The sequence below is a fragment of the Trichechus manatus genome, unplaced genomic scaffold, assembly GCF_000243295.1.
Source record: "Trichechus manatus latirostris isolate Lorelei unplaced genomic scaffold, TriManLat1.0 scaffold00007, whole genome shotgun sequence".
Classification (NCBI taxonomy): Eukaryota; Metazoa; Chordata; class Mammalia; order Sirenia; family Trichechidae; genus Trichechus; species Trichechus manatus.
This window is the reverse complement of record NW_004443943.1, coordinates 24,951,209-24,968,370: the sequence shown is the minus strand read 5'-3', so window position 1 is coordinate 24,968,370 and position 17,162 is coordinate 24,951,209. Positions and strand designations below refer to the sequence as shown.

The 17,162-nt window shown below is 37.7% G+C and overlaps 1 protein-coding gene across 10 annotated transcripts in view; it reads right to left on the bottom strand.

The window, feature by feature from the left end:
- Window positions 1-275: 275 nt before the first annotated feature.
- Window positions 276-17,162, bottom strand: part of R3HCC1L (R3H domain and coiled-coil containing 1 like) — an 88,414-nt gene continuing 71,527 nt past the window's right edge. For 8 of the 10 annotated variants that reach the window (XM_023740633.1, XM_004370011.2, XM_023740626.1 and 5 more), the window contains 4 exons: window positions 11,281-11,351; window positions 10,265-10,360; window positions 9,420-9,560; window positions 825-1,608 (listed from right to left, as the gene is read on the bottom strand). In XM_023740633.1, coding sequence (XP_023596401.1) covers window positions 1,541-1,608; window positions 9,420-9,560; window positions 10,265-10,360; window positions 11,281-11,351 — 376 coding nt within the window. In that variant the 3' untranslated portion in view covers window positions 825-1,540. Of the gene's footprint in view, window positions 1,609-9,419; window positions 9,561-10,264; window positions 10,361-11,280; window positions 11,352-17,162 lie in introns of all 10 variants that reach the window. The other 2 variants (XM_023740644.1, XR_002825613.1) reach the window with 2 other exon arrangements.

Here is a 17,162-nt window from a genome sequence, read left to right as displayed (position 1 = left end):
GCAGTGGCAGAACTGACCAAGAATGAGAAAAGCAATGCTGAGTTGCTGCAAGAGGGCTCTAAGACCAGAATAGCAGCAGGGATAGTAAGGTCAGGACTAAGACCCAAGGCCAGTGTCATCTGAGGAATGTTTGAACAGAGCCCCACTCCATCATGTTCTACACAAGGCTAATAATCCATCGTCATTGGTGCTAAATCATAAAAAAAAAAAAAAAAAAAAAAAGAGGCTGTTGCCCTAGTTGAAAGCACAATGAGACACTACTACTTGCCACCTCAGCATCTTAAGGTCTAGCATTACCATTTCTTCAGTGCAAAACTGCTTTCCGAAAATACTGAGAATGCAGATATGAGATGGATAAGGCCCGAGTTAATGGCTCTGACTTGTTCATGTCCTTTAGGAAATCTCTCACTGCCCAGAGGTGTTTATTTTATCCTGGCTGCTCTTCATTGTAATGGATGGTTTGGTGCTCCTTGCCAAGTGCCTCTGGCACGGGCTGAAAAGATCATCCCAAGAACATGCAGTGTGCCAGATGCTTTCTGCAGGATGTCAGATTTGACAGAAATGGGAAAAGTCAAGAGGTTGGGGTGGGGGGCACAGGAAGACAGGAAGGGGAGAGAAGCTACTACATATCAATGCCTGACAAACCCAGGATAGTCACTTTTGTAGCAGATCTCAGGACAGAGAGATAATCAGCTCTCTGCTCAGTGGGTTCTATAAAGCAACAGATCGACTTAACCCACGCACAGCACTGTAACTATTAAGAGGAGAGCTGGTCTCCTATTTCTTTGTGAGAATGAAAAAACTGACAAACACCAGAGTGACACATGTCATACAACGGGCTTTAATGTCTCCCTCTCACAACACGGTATTACTGCCTAAACTGGAACTGGCACACAGCTCCCAGGAATGAAGCTGCTATGTCCCCTTGATGCTGTGTAGCTGGAGGAGCCCCAGGCACTCAGCTCAGTACAAACTCTGGAGTCCAAATACCCACATCTGCTGCACTTCACCAATTTTGGAGTTCTGGAACTGGCAGTTTAGATTCTGTTTATGCCAAGTACACCAGACACTGTTCTGTCTCTATGTACTGACTACTTCCCTCCCCTCAACACTGCTGTTCTGTGAGGTACCAAGGAATGCCCTGCCTTTGCAGGGCCTCAGTTTCCCATCATTGCGGGGTTGAATCCTCTGTTCTGTTTGGTATTTCCTTAAAACACACTGGAAGTGTGACCCGGCTAACGTAACTACCCCTGCCTAGGGAACTCTTGGAAGTCACACCTTCCAAGTTTCTTCCTGGTTGATGGTCTCTTCTGTGCCCATCACAGTAGGGTGATTCCAAAGCACTGCATTTAGGAGTGAAGACAGACAGAAGTCTATCTTCTTTCTATACCCACTGAGTCCTTGTTGTGATCGCTTTACCTCTTTGCTTCATTAACATGCACATCTGCATGTACACAGAACTCTGGAAGGATCCTCTTATCTGAAGACTATGGGAAACATTTTCTGAATTCACAGAATTATCCCTTTCGTTGAGTGATGTTCAAACAGCAGATTGGTCTCTGCCTTCCCAGATGTCTTCCCGTTGCTTGGCTTCCAACCGCTTTCTCTCTGCAAATAAGGGCAGTGTTAAAGTGGTTGACTATTTCATGTAACCAGTGACTTTCCCTTAATCCAAATGTCAAAGCAGATTTTAATCACGACACAGGTGGGTCTCCTGGTCTTCTCTCACCTGATTCCAAGAGTTATTACCTTTAACTTTCCAAGTGCTTTTAAAGCAGAAACAACACCACTATAAGTATTTACATTTATTACTACATAATAATAAAAGATATGAGGCTAATAGAAATAAAAAATACATGGAGTAAGTCAGAATCTAGCAGTACCCAAATTCTAGTCTTGTTGATATGTGTTTCTTTTAATTCTGCTTCTCAACTATGTTTATTGCTTCAATATAATTATTCCTTACTCCCAGTTTACTGACCCTTACAAATATTCCAACAGGGATCAAGAATATGTTTCAATATTCTTCTTCTACCCTTTTACTCAAATGGAAATGATAGCCACTAAGCTTCAGTCATATTTCCCTACTATAACCTTACTGAAAAAAATATTTCAGAGGCAAACTGAATTTAAGAGCACTGAAATCTCAGAGCACTTTCAGAAGCCAGAATCTTCTAGAATATATAATTCCAACACAGAAAAATGACCACATATAATGGAGGAGAACTAAGGACTATTTCTTATTAAAAAAAAGTACAAATCTGGGCAATATGATCTTCAATTTTTAATATAGAAGGTTGGTTTTCTATTTGACACTTTGATCAAGATTTGAGAAAATAAAGACCATACAAGGTTTGGTGACTGAAGCACTTCATTAGGTGCCAGAAATACCAGTTCTAATTTCATGGTCAGTCATTTATCATGATACCATAAAATGGAGGTGATAAGCCTTAGTACTTCCTTCCAAGGGCTATTGTTTAAGATTGATAATATTTGTATAAGATTTTTCAAGTCATAAACCAGAGGGATTACAGAAATCAAGGTGAGTTTAGAGTTAACACTTGCTATTTTGACACCCTTCCAAATCAGCAGAATCTCTTACAAAATTCCTATATCTGACTGCACTTTAAGGGTAAAGAACTTGATTAGAAAGCTGACTGGCACTTGGAAATGCAAGAAAGAGAAATTTGCTGCTATTTGGGCACCATCTTGTGGCATTGTCTGAATATAGCAGCAAGGTTACAAGAGGCAAAAACTGGGGGTCAGCAAATTTCAAAATGACTAAGGCATACAGTGCCCTGTGACTCAGCTTGCACTGGGTTGGTATTCCCTGGTAGATGGCACTAAGGATAACTGGCTTGTCTAAAGGACTCCAGGATTACTTAGGAAGCACTGTGGTTTAGTTCTTACCAACAGGGAGAAGGTAGGAAGGAATCTAAAGGCAAAGGCAACCTTGGAGGAAAGTGATCAGAAACTGGTTCTGGATTCCAAGAAAACGTGAAGAATTCAGAAAAGTGAATTTTTAGAACTCAAATTTTTCAATAAGCTCAGACACTTAAATTAGAAAGGTAATGTAGAAGTGGTATAAAAGGCAAAGAAATTCAAGAGCAGTAGACAAATATAATGCCTGGCCCATAATCCACAATTGCAAAATCAAAATAATTCTGAGGTCTGAAAACAAAGTTGTTGTTGTTTTTCCTTTATTTTGAGGGCCAAAACTCATGTGGTGGCAAATCTAACCTGAAAGGATACAAGGCTGTTTCTGATCTTTATATATCCCACTCAATATGAAGAGTCATGCACACTGCTGCAGAAATATTAGTGTGTTTGATTTTGACCCCATGCGTGGTTATGAAACATACAGTATAGATACCATGTTACCTTTCTAAAATCTGAAAAGTTCAGAATCCTGAAACATTTCTGTCCCAAATGTTTTCCAGTAAGAGAATGTACATTTGTATTATAAAACATATTTAGTAAGAGGAAAATTCTGGTGGTAAACCATATGAGAAAACTAGTAAGAGTAGAGACAAATTGAGAAACACAAAGAAATAGTGGAAATGTGAGGCATAAATTTAGAAACACTGAACATGAATAGAACAGAGAAATACAGGTTAGGGTGGAACTTAAAAATAATTTCTTCATTCTAAAGAACAGTAAACAGAAGCTTTGAGAGATTAAGTGACTTGGCTAAGGTTACTACATAATCAGAGAAAGAACTGAAGCTGGAATCCAGGGCCTTAATTCTTAAACCAGCATACTTTACACTATCTTGACATCTTAAAATACAATTTGAAAATATCTACAAAGAAAAGGAAAAAAAGTATCGACAGAAAGATAAAGAAGCATGTTGTCTCTTTATTAGACAGAAAGGAAAGCTGATAATAGCTGACAGACTGCATGACAAAAGCTCGTATTACCTTTACCTCCAACCATTAAACTAAGTAAAGAGAAAGTCCAAACAGCAGTTGTAAGGGCAAGGAATTAAGGAAGAATCAAATTAGCATGAAATGATTAATCTAAAACATTCACATAAGCTGGCCCTGAAGACTTTATTTCTGGTATAATAATAAATTGACAGAAAAGACTATAATAAACGAGTTGATTGAAATCTCAGCGTGGTCAGCCACCGCTTCTCACTGAGAGAAAGGAAAGTGAGATTGAAAAAGGGCCAGTTAAGTGTCACATTAAAAAATAATAATAATAATAATACGGATGATCCTGCAGATTAAAGACTTTCAAATTTTACTTCTACACCTAAGAAAATAATTGGGGATAAATCATAAAATCCATTTGTAACCACCTAAAGAGAATTAATCAACATGTTTTGTTAAGAACAAGTCTGGTCAAACTAATCTAATTGCCGTCTTTTATGGAGTGACAGACCTGGTAGATCAAGGAGAAATAATAAAAGCAACCTCTTAATTTTAGCAAGGTTTTAGATTTACCAAGTATTTATATAATCATCAGTATACTGGGAAAATATAGTCTGGATCACGTAAGTGACAAGGGGGCATTTAACTCTGGAGAGTGGAATGATTACCAATGTACTGAAGTCAATAAAAGAACTATGTACTATTTACTTAGCAAGAGTTGGTGACTGGTCAGTTAATTCTAGTTATCATTTCTGATCCAAGTGAGGGATGTAAATTTATTAAACAGCAGCCAACACCAAAAAAGGGATAACTACTGCATCTCAGAGAAAAATATCACATTAAAACAGAAGAAAATGTGGTTAGAAATGAAGTGAACTTTACACACCAGGCGAGAAAAGACACCAAGAAAATGCCAAAAGACCTAGATTATGAGTTGGCGATGCATTACTGCCCTTTAAGGCAGAATGACAGAATAGCTAAAAAGGATTTCAGAAGGTAGCAGTTGTGATTAAATTTTCTTTTATTACAGTTGACTCTGCAGATCCTACATAGACAATTTTACTTGTAAGTTCTTAGTGATTTAATTAATCAAAGTAGGTAACCAAGTTACTGTTTACTTACTATGCCTTTTGGGCCTATGAACCAAAAGATGGCCCTTTAGAAACAGCCAATTAATCGCCTATCCCCAAGAGGAAAATGAAAATAAGTTATTAAGTAAAACTATAGCAGGCTTTGAAAATGAGAGGGTAGCTTATTCTGTGGTAATGATATTTACCTCCAATTTTAGGTGGGAATCAAGGGTTTTGAATAAGTGAAATATGGGAAAATTTTACTTGTATTCCTGAGTTTGGTCTTTAAAATAAGATTTTATCATTTAGTGTGACTCACTGGTTTAAAATACATGTTAAGTCAAACAAAAAGCACTCAGGAATGAGCCACACTTTCATTTCCTACCCTTAGTATAGCTCCAATCTGTTAGGAGTCGGCTGAATGAAGATACTCTCCTGATGCACAGGGACCAGGTACTAAAGCTCTCTTCCTCCTTATATATACAGGAATGATTTGGGTACTTTCTTTTTCTCAATTCTCAGAATAGCTTTAATTTCTCAATCTCCTTTTAAGGACTAAAGCACAGACTTCTCATTAAAAAGCTAAGAAGATCAAAGGCTGGCGTAACCTACCAGGAAGTATTTAAAACACAAAATCACATATTCCAAACTCATGAATTAGGAGGATTTTATAGGTACTGTTCAACTCTCTGGGCTTTATAAAGAAAAACACGGAGGACTCATAGAGCCGTGAATGAAATCAAAAGGTGATGAAAGAAGATTTATGAAGAAGAGTTAAAGTAACCATATCATTCATGTATTCACTCAGTGAACATGTATTGAGTACCTTTTAATGCACCAGGCATGGTGCCAGATACCATAATTCTTCAAATGGAAGACAAAAAGGCTGGGAGACTATTATATAGTATTATTAATAAAAGTACCTATGGTAGATAGGTTTTAATCCCCATGCTAATTCTGATCAACTGACAACAGTCATGTCAAAATGAAGAAAGAACATCTGATGAGCAATGCCTGCCATGGACAATGGATGGGGGAACAGCAGTACATAACACATATTTGTCATTTCTGGCTCATATTATCATAACGAACACTAAATTCCCAAGAGTTATATAACAACAGTATCCTGAATTTGTAAAGCAGTTTTCTAAACATTTTTACACGTTAACTTATGTTGTGCTCACACAATTCTACAGCTAGGTAGGTCAAACATTACTTTGTTGAAAACTGGGGCACAAAGAAGTAGAAGTGACTTGCCCACGGCCACACAGCTAGTTAATGGCAAACACTCCATTCGAACCCAGATTCCCTCATTCTTGAATGATCTTCCCTTGATCTTTACAGTTAAGAACAGAGTGGTATCCAGATGTTCTCTATAGCTACTGAGGAAAAAAGAAGAGGAGCTGGTTTAATCTATCATGCAGATCTAAGTTACACCTAAGGAAAAATTTTCTGAGGGTGAAAGCTGCTAAACACTGATACAGATAACTAAAAAAGAAGCCTGTCAGGTTTCATTCTTAGAGACCTTAAAAAATTTTATAATTCTTTTTTTCCTGGGGAAAAAGTGTTTATTGACCCATAAAGTCTTTCAAGAGGGACTATGAATCTAGGAGGAGCATGAGTTTTAATTAGAGAGGTGTAGGTTCAAATGCCTCCTCTCAACTTGCCAGCTGGGTGACCTTAGGCCAGTTACCTAACTTCTCTGGGCCAGCTCTAAACTGGAGACAATACCATCAATCACAGAGTTGTAACACAATAGCATCATAACACGTTACACTGCCTGGGCACAAAGTAGGTGCCCAATAAACGTTAGTTTCCTCCCAGTTCCTTTAATCAACAAAAACGTTTTTATAGCTCTTAATTTTACAATCTTCAGAACTGAAATGAGGAGAAACAGTTGCTTAAAATACCTAACAGAGGTTCATATTTTCTACCTTACTCAAGGCAGACATCCCTACTAAAATGAAAGTCTTAAGGAGAGGACAAAATCTTACCACTTCTCTATTCTTCTAGATAGGGAACACAACGGTGCTCAGTGAACACCAAATTCAGTTGACAGAGTATCATACGGATTTTAAAATAAAAAGAGTTATATCAAAAAGTATACAGTGGAATCTGTGCTGGACTCACCATATAAGGTTATTGCTAATATTACTAATAAAAACGACAGTAGCTAACATTTAACACATACTTACCATAAAACCAAAAAAAAAAAAAAAAAAACACAACCAACCGGTTGCCATCAAGTCAATTCCCACCAGAGCTCTTAACCACTGCGCCACCAGGGCTCCTTCAAGGGTTGCTATGAGTTGAAATACTTACCATAGGCCTATAAAAACAGGAGGGACAGAAATCCTATGGTTTCTGAAGATGGTAAGTATCTTTCGTGGATTATCTCACTTTATTTCCATCTTACGGATGAGGAGACGGGGCCCTGGAAAGACTAATTTGCCCAAAATCACAGGGCCAGTAAATGGCAGAGCTAAGATTTGGACCTATGCAGCCTGGTTCCAGCACCTATAATGCTATTCACTATGTTGTACTGATCCCTCCCACCAGTGGAAGAAGAAAATATTTGGAACAAAAATATCTGTTCTGCTTAATACCTAACTACTATTTTTAATTTCAACATGAAAACAATCTTGAAGTGAGAAGCACTGGGCTCCATGCAGGCAAATACAAGACTATTTGCTCAATATAGAAAGAAGCCAGAGATACTTCAGGAATTTTTCCATAGGTATTCTCTCAGATATGAAGAATGGGTAAGCTCTGAGGCATAATAAAGGAAGAGTCCTTCAGAATCTGCACAGCCTCAGCATCGCTGGACAGGAAAAACTTATCACAGTGGGTCTCTATTCACAAATAAAGGCCTTCATTAAAAAAGTCAGTAACAGAATAACCCCTTAGCCAACAGCCTCATTTAATTGCATCACTGAAATGTTCTTTGTATAGCTGGGCATTTAAAACAAATATTGCAAGTGGAGCTGCATACTGACGTGCTACAGAGAAACATAGGGGAATACTCAGATGATACTCACGCAAAACAGTTGCTGCAGTATCTGCAGAGATACAGGTGACATTAATCCATAGGGAAACATGATGCATTACAAAAGGAATCACACCTACTTTTATAGATACTGCTGTTATCTACCCTCTACTGATCTTTTGAGATAATTGTGGTTATCACAGAGAAATTATTTTCCTCAGATGATAATCATTTAATAAAGGGTTAAGGACATCACACATTCTCCTACAGACTTTTCTGTTATTGCAATCTATAAAAACCAGAGGAATCCTCTCCTGTTTCTATAGTCTGTAAGAGGCTTCTGAGTGAATAATACATTGGAAAAATCAAAACTCATCATTAAGGTTTCAAAAATTAGTTGAGTTCAACTCATGAAACTCCCAGCACCTGCCATGACACACTCTGTCACTAGTTATCTGGCCAGTGCAGATGAAAGCCTGCAAGCTGCCTGCTATCACCAAAGGAGAGTGGACAGGAAGTATTAATGGCCTTGTTAGACCGGCAATAAACAAGGAGTTTGAAACTTCAATTCGTTTAATGGAAAAATGAAGTTACTTTTCGGTAAGTGGAATTTTCAGATTAAACTGCCTTCACAGATTCCACAGATCATGGGCTAAGGCAATGAGACTGTCTAAAACCTGAAGGTTGATAAAAAGTACTTAAGTGCCAAGCCCAAGCCCCAAGCCTTTACAAACAAGTCAACAGCCTCTAAAGGGGAGAGACAGATTTTCACTTCAACTCTAAACTATGGGGAAAGAAAAATCCTGCTTGTGGATCAGTGGAAATATTTTCTGAGAACTCTTAGCTTCTGGTAAATTATCAGAAAGCAGGTGAAATCTAGATGTACTCTAATGGAGCCACACAAGGCTGTCTTAAAAGGAAAAAAAAAAAAAAACAACAACTTCCTACGATTATCATCACCAGTGTCAGTTGCTGGCTTTTCCTTAGTTTGTCTCCTACCTAAGATCTAAACCATTTGATAATATCATGGCCCGGTAAAACCACAACAAATAATGTTTTCTGCCTAGGAGGCTATTAGGTCTTCACAGGTTTTTTGCTTCAGAATTAGAAGCAAAAACTGTAGAAAAAGTCATGGATAAGCTGAGAAGCCCAAACCTATCTCTTGGGAAACAACAGTAGGAGCTTGGATGAGGACACCTTGGTGTGTGGAACAGACACACAAATCCTGAAATGTCTTCCTCCTGCATACAAAGCATGAAAACAATTTCAATACACTTGAGAGGCTTCTAGGAAATGGAAACGACAAAATAACCTTGACAAATAACCTTGAAAAGAGTTGAGTATCCCTCCAAATACCAGTGGATAAAGGTGATAAGGGAGGGGTAGAGCATATGGGTACCTAAACGACAGGCTTCATTCACTTTTTTCCCATATGTGCCTTACAGTGAAATTCTAAAGGGACTAGAGAAGGCAATCACTTTAACTCACCCCGGGCTTCTTGCAGTTTCTTGAGTTCTGCTTCCCGTTCTGTTTTACTCTGCTTACTTCGAACTCCAAGGGCACTGATAACTAACCTTCTAGCTAGGGCTGCTGAAGTCTCAGGACGCTCCTTTGCTGGCTGGAGGAATTCTGAATGGGAGAAAGGAAGAGAAAGCACTCTGGATCCAAGTGATTTAACTCAGTAATTAACATACAAAATAGACTAACAAGGGCTGCATCAGCAGTAATTAATACAAGCCTGACAGATGACAATCAGAGGAAATTAACATGGCAAAGCACAAACAACTCTGGCTTCATTATCTGCATGAACACAGTTTCTTACAGTGACTCTACCACACAGCTCAACATAATTCCACCTAGAACTAAAACCAAACCAAACCCGTTGCCATCGAGTCGATTCCAACTCATAGTGACCTTGTAGGACAGAGTAGAACTGCCCCATACAGTTTCCAAGGAGCACCTGGTGGATTTGAACTGCCAACCTTTTGCTTAACAGCCTGAGCGCTTACACATTGCGCCACCAGGGTTTCCTCACCTAGAACTAGCACTCCTCAAAGATATAAGGAGGGAGGGAGGTAAACTAGGTAGAAATGTCATCAGAAACTGGCTGCTGCATTGCTTGCAGCTAGTATCTGCCACTCTCTAAGTGACTGCTCAGATGCCCTATGTCTAACATGGCCTTTTTCCTTTCCTTTTTTTTTTTGTTTGGTTAAAAAAAATACTTCTAATAATAAAACTAAAAGTGGATATCTTTAGAACTCTGGATGCTATGCAACTCCTGGAAAAATAACATCATCACCATCAAGAAAAAACCGCAGAGATTACAGCCTCACCGGCATAAGCTCTGGCTTTGGCCTTGGCTGCTCTTGTGGCCTGTGACAAGGGCCGAATCTTCACCATGGTATGCTTACTGCCCAGAGCATCACGAGCTGCAAAGAGGGATGAACATAAGGAAGTAGCAGACATGAAGTGGAGTAGTGCAAAGGAAAATTCAGGGCTATCTCTTAGAAAGAACTTCCTAAAAGTTACAGGTTTTTTGGTTTGTTGCTTTCATGACAGACAAAAGAGATGGTATGCTTTAGGAAATCCATTAAGGGACAACTTGGCAGTGATTATTTTAAATCAGGGGTCAGCAAACTATGGCTCTCAGACCAAATCCAGCCAGTCACCTGCTTTTGTAAATAAAGTTTTACTGAAACAGAGCCATGCCCATTAGTTTGTATATTTTCTGTGGCTACTTTCTTGCTACGCTGGCAGAATTAAGCAGTTGTGACAGAGAGCTTATGGCCCACAATGCCTAAAATACTGTCTGGCCCTTTACAGAAAAAGTTTGCAGACTTCTATTCTAGATGGTTCAGACAGGAACCACCATCTCTAATTTCTTTGAATGCTTCTGCATCAGATTCATCATGAGGCCAATGATATATGTGAAAAGGCCCAACCATATATTCAGAGAGTAGCTACTATAATCTCTTACTGGACAGGTTAAAGGGCTACTTCAAATTCATTTGTCTGTGGGAAAAAAATGACAAATATTGTAAGACTTAGCCCCACTAGCTTCTTAAGCCTCTATTCTTAATCTCTTTATGCAGCAAAATGACTAACAGTTATGAGTGCAAATAACCTTGAAAGGAGTTGACTATCTCTCTGAATACCATTGGATTAAGGCGAAAAGGGAGAGGTGAAGCAAGCGGGAACCAAAGCACCACTCCTCAAAAAACGGAATCTGCCCAACTACCTATACTGGCTGAATAAAATACCAACTGGAAGGAACAGGAAGGAAATAAAAACAGGTAGCAAGAAAAAATGTGTAATAAGAAAGGAATACTGAAATCCGTTGGGTGAATACCTGTAACTGGACTGGAGAATATTCCTAGGGCATGTGTATCATCTACCCATTTAATATCAAATCCTTTCTTTCTGCAACAAAAGAAAACAATTTCATTTCTTCCAATAAAATTTATTTATATGAAACATCTTTCAAGTAGAGCTCATAAAGCATTTCACAATGAGATAGAAACACTTAAAGAGTACACAGGTGGAATGGGAATAATGACACAAAAAACAGCTTGGAGGACAGAAGAAGCCACTGAATTTTAAAAGCAATAAGACTATCACAAAGAACTACCCGGGAGTAGTACTTTACGTTCCCAGCCATTTTATAGACATCAGCTAATTAATCCTCACAAGTCCCTTGGGGAGGTAAAGTATTTAATGCACTATTTACAAGAGATGTTCTTATGGTCAGGGAACAAGAAGAAATGCAAAGAGGAAGCAGAGGAGGGGCAGAGGAATATTAGAGGAGGAGGTAGGCAGGGAAGGTCATTTGGATTTAATGCAAATGCAGGCTCAAGGACACAGAGAGAAAGAAAGAATGAAAGATCATATAGAAAGATGTCATTCAAAGCAAAAAGAAAAACAAAAATCAAGTAATGAAGAAAAAAGAAAACTATAATAAGAGAGGCTGACCTATTCTTTGAAAATAGGTAAGAATTGTGGCAAAGTCAGAATACTTCAGGATAAAAGAAATCAAGATAAGATAAATACCAGACAAGATTAGAAAGAATCAAAACAAGGAACACTTAAGTACTAAAAAGAACCCTTTACTTTGGAGCAGAGCTATGTAGTGAGCACAAAGAATATCAGGATGAAGACATGACATTATTTTTTCACCTCCGAGCTTAAAACTTCTCACGGATTCAACACTGTTCAGTGGAAAGAACAAGTGTTTGAAGGTCAAACAGAAATGGACTCAAGTCCCAGTTCTGCCACCTTGAGACCTTGGGCAGGTTTAACCTGTCTTGGGCCTAGGTCTGCTCATCTGGAGAAATGGGCATAGTATCTTCCTACAGGGTTGTTGTGAAAATGGAAATGTGATCATCCACGACAAGGCAAAGAACACAGTGTTGGACACTTTGTGTGCATCTAATAAGTAAATGATGTTCATTATTCTTATTAATAGCAATATTCATTGGGAAGATTATTAGTATTGATGAAGATGGTGATTAAAACATGAAGTGGACTCTGGTATTTGACTCATAGGTCTTATTTTAGGCTTTTCCATCATGACTTTTTTTAAAATATATAAATCACTATAAAGAAAAAAAGACAACTGCTGAAATACTTCCCTGTTTAACCACGAGTCAAGAAAAAAATTCCTCTGAGGGAAAAGTGAATAAAGGAGGAATTGAAGGTTAGTTAGAAAATTTCCTGAATGTAAGGGTAAGTTGACCGTGGTATAAAATGATCACAGGAGTTGGGGACGTTGAAAAAGTTTAATAATAGAAGTCTGTACAATAAAACAGTTTACAAAAAGGATGGAAAAAGACCTAGATAGACTCTGGAGGGCCTCTTAGGCTATGGAATTTCATAATTCTTTAACATGCTTGCTTTTGGTAGTGACAGAAAAATGGTCTTGTAGGTAAGATTAGGAAGAAACAAAGCAAGGTTCATAATTTGAAAGAATTAACAAATCTTCGGGAAATTCTGGATATCAACAAAACTGATCATTGGTTTTAAGAATTTTCTTTATTAATGACTATCTAAGGTAGCTCTTACTTGAGATTTAATCCTACTGACTGCTTTTTAAAATCTATTATGAATTTTATATGCAACAGGCCCTGATAACTGGATCTTAACACAACTGTAATGGGTTAGACTGACTGACGTGCACTGCGTATTTAGAGTAAGATTTATGGTAGAGATTGTTAACTGTCCCACAGGATCCATTCACCCCTTCTTTTAGTTCTAGAACTAATGGCCCACCCAAAAAATTTAAGTGAAATACATAGCTGTAAGCTAGTTTTGCCTGTTCTGGAATTTTATATAAAAACAGGCTGCCTGTCTAACTGGAATATAGACATGACCATTTGTTTATGTATTATTTATGGATGTTTTTGTGCAACAGTGATAGAGTTGCCTAAAATATTTACTATCCAGCCCTTTAAGAAAAAGTAAGGGCCTATACCTTAACTGATATAGAATCTTACAAATTCAAGATGTTACATAAGTTGAAGTTTTAATTTAAATTTGTATTAGACAACAGACCTGGTTCATTTCTAATATCAGAATTGAAGCACTAAAGTATAATCCCTCTTGATATTGACTTTCCTCCAGTCCCTCAAAATCTTTTTCCTAGTAACTTTCTTTCTGGATTATCTCTTTTTTCCTGAAGCTAATTTTTTCTTATAAGTTTGAGTTAAAAAGGTATACTTCTGACTTTTCCCTTCTCCTCTAGAGTAGACAGACCTGTTAATCTTGTACAGTTGATTAATCTTAACTGGACTTTACTTACCAACTCTCTAGATGAAGTGGCACTCTCCAATTCCTCTGTAAAACATACTGATGTTCATGACAACTGCACAACTGGTGGCTAGTAAGTGACTCTCTAACACAACTGCTGTTCCCGTAAGCTGAGCTATACACATACCAGAAGTCAATGCAGTTGTTCTCAAACCCTTACTTTTTAATTAAATACAATCAAACCAATGAAATACAAACGTAAAAAAGAAGAGTTGTGTCTATGAAAACTTAGTTGAATATCTCTGAAGACTAGAGAAAGGTGAATTACTAAAAAAAAAAAAAAAAAAACTACTGTCGATTATGTTTGGGCAAGACAGCTGTAAAAGATAGAGAATACATTTCAACCTATAAGGAATATGCACTTGGATGACTCCAAACATACAAGGAAAACGTAAGTGACATATTATGAGGGAGACTTACAAGAACTCCTCTATCAACAGACCAGTAACTTTTTAAAAAGGCCTTGATACCAGATCAAAAGACTGGCAAGTGAATGTACACTTTTATGTTTTTAATTAAAATATTAGAGACATATATAAATTATTTTTTTATCATTCCCCACTTGACTATTTCTATTAACCAACCAAATGTCAATGACCCTAATCTCGTCTGATAAGAAGCTCTCTATGCTGTAAGTGGTAATCAGTTCTAAGAAAAAATAATACAAACTCTATAAGTCACTGCAACAATTTTTTCAAATGGATCTGTAACCCACCCCTCTTGATCACACAAAATTTTAAGAATCATCAGGTTAGACTCAAACAATCAGCAAGGCTAGCATTCCGACTACACAGAGCAGCCCATGAAGAAAAAAGTAAGTGAAAGAATAGATCTTTGAATAGGTGAGTGAGGGTGGGAAAAAATCATTTATTAATCTATTTCACTGAAAGTGCCTTTGCATGACATGACATATAAAAAGACTCAGATATAGATCCTGCCCTCAATGAATATGTATCAACAGAAGACATAAAACATTTACAAAGAATCATGAAATCAGAATAGAAAGCAAAAATTGCCACAAGAAAAGGTCAAAATAAAGTAGTACAGAGTTCAGTGAAGGAAGGATCAAGGCAAAGTTTGGTTTGGTCCTGAAGAAATAAGATATGTATGTGAGAGAACGGCAAGGTGGGATGAAAAGCAATAAGAGGGAAGATATGATCAAAGGCAGTCAGAGAGAAAGAGAGGGTCATGAACAAAGGAACAGGGAAGCAGTGAATACTAAAGCAGAAATTTTGGAGAGGCTAAGATCATGCTAGGCTAAGGAGTTTAGACCATTCCCTAGGCAGGGTTCTGGAGGAGGAATGTGACATGATCAGAGAGGTCTGCTTCAGGAAGGTTAAACTAAGAACAATATATAAATTGCTCGGGAATAGGGAGCCCAAAAACAAGTCTAAGAGAGGTAATGAATGCCTGAATTAGTGCAGCAGCAGTAAGGAGAGGAGGGGGCAAATATAAGAGACTTTATAGAAACAAAAACAATAGGAATAGAGAACTAAGTAGACAGAGAAAGGGAAACAGAGTAAAAAATAGTGTTGAAGTTTCAAATTAGAATGACTAAAAACATGGTGATGTTAATCTAACACAGGGTATACAAGTGCAAGGGCCAAGTTTGGTGAGATTAGATTATGACTTCAGTATTTGACATTTCTGGTAATATGGTGGGGTAAGTACCAGGATCAACATTTATGCTGACAACAACGAATAAAAAATATAATAAAGTGAAATTTTAAAACTCAATGGACAGATTTAACAGCAGAATAGACACAGTTGGAAAAAAATCAGTAAACTGGAAGTTACAGCTAAAGAGATTATTCAGAATGTAACACAAAGAGGCGAAGGGATAGAAAATATGAAAGAGAGGTAACAGATGAGGAGAATTAAGTAAGAAAGTCTAACAAATATCTAACTGGCATCTTTAAAAAAAACCTGGTGCCATCGAGTCGATTTTGATTCACAGCGTCCCTACAGGACAGAGGAGAACTGCCCCATAGGGTTTCCAAGGAGCGGCTGGCAGATTCAAACTGCTGATCTTTCGGTTAGCAGCTAAGCTCTCATCACCAGAGGCGAAAGAGAAAGAGACTGGGACAGAGGCGATTTTTGAAAAGATAATGTCTGAGTTTTCCAGAACCAGTGAAAAACACTAACCCGTTGATTTAAGAAGCCCAAATAATCCCAAGCAGAAAAAATAAAAAGAAATTCACAAAGCCCACATCACAGTGAAAATGCAGAATACCAAAGATAAACAGAAATTCTTAGGAGCATCCAGAAAGAAAACATAGACTGCATTCAGAAGTGACAGTTGTTAGACTTTCGGCTGACTTCTCATTATCCACAGAGAAAGCCAAAAGACAGTAGAATAACTTCAAGGTTAAGAGAAAAAACAACTTCAAACCAAGAATTCCAATTCTATATCCAGCAAAAAGGTCTTTTAAGAATGAAGGCAAGGACCACAACCACCACAGCCTCCACCAGACTGAGTCCAGAACAACTAGACGGTGCCCGGCTAACACCACCAACAGCTCTGACAGGGATCACAACAGAGAGTCCCAAACAGAACGGGAGAAAAATACAGAACAAAGATGAAACTCACAAAAAAAGACCAGACTTACTAGTCTGACAAAGATAGAGAAATCTTGAGAGTGTGGCCCCCAGATACCCTTTTAACTCAGTACTGAAGTCACTCCTGAGGTTCACCTTTCAGCCAAAGATTAGACAGGCCTAAAACACAAACAATAACACATGTAGTTCAACTATGTATGCAAGACTAAATGGGCACACTAGCCCAAAAGCAAAGACAAGAAGGCAGGAAGGGACAGGAAAACTGGACAAATGGAAATGGGAAACCCAAGGTCAAGAAAGGGAGAGTGTTGACACATTGTGGGGTTGGCAACCAAGGTCACAAAACCATTTGTGCGTTAACTGTTTAATGAGAAACTAATCTGCTCTATAAACTTCCACCTAAAGCACAATTTAAAAAAAAAAATAATGAATGAATGAATGTAAAATAAAGCCACTTAAAATAATTTAAAAAACTAAAAGTTTGTTATCGGCACACTCTTAGTAAAGTAAATGCTAAAGAACACAGCACATGCAAGAGGAAAAAGATCTCAGATGGAAGGTATGAGATATAAAAAGGAATAAACAAAGAGCACAGAAAGTAGTAAATCTAAACACTGAATATATAAAACAACAATAATACCATAAAATGGAGTTTAAAGGGGAAAGAAAAACTTAAAAAAAAAAATCAAAATACTTAACAGCAAATAAATTGGGAGAGGGCACAGTGAGGAATGGAACTAAAAGCCCTTACAGTGTTTGGAAGGAGGAGAACAATATTAACTTTAGTCACTAATAAGTTATGCATGCATTCTGTCATTTCTAAAGAATTACCAAAGAATAGAAAGAGTATAATCTCCAAAAAAAAAAAAA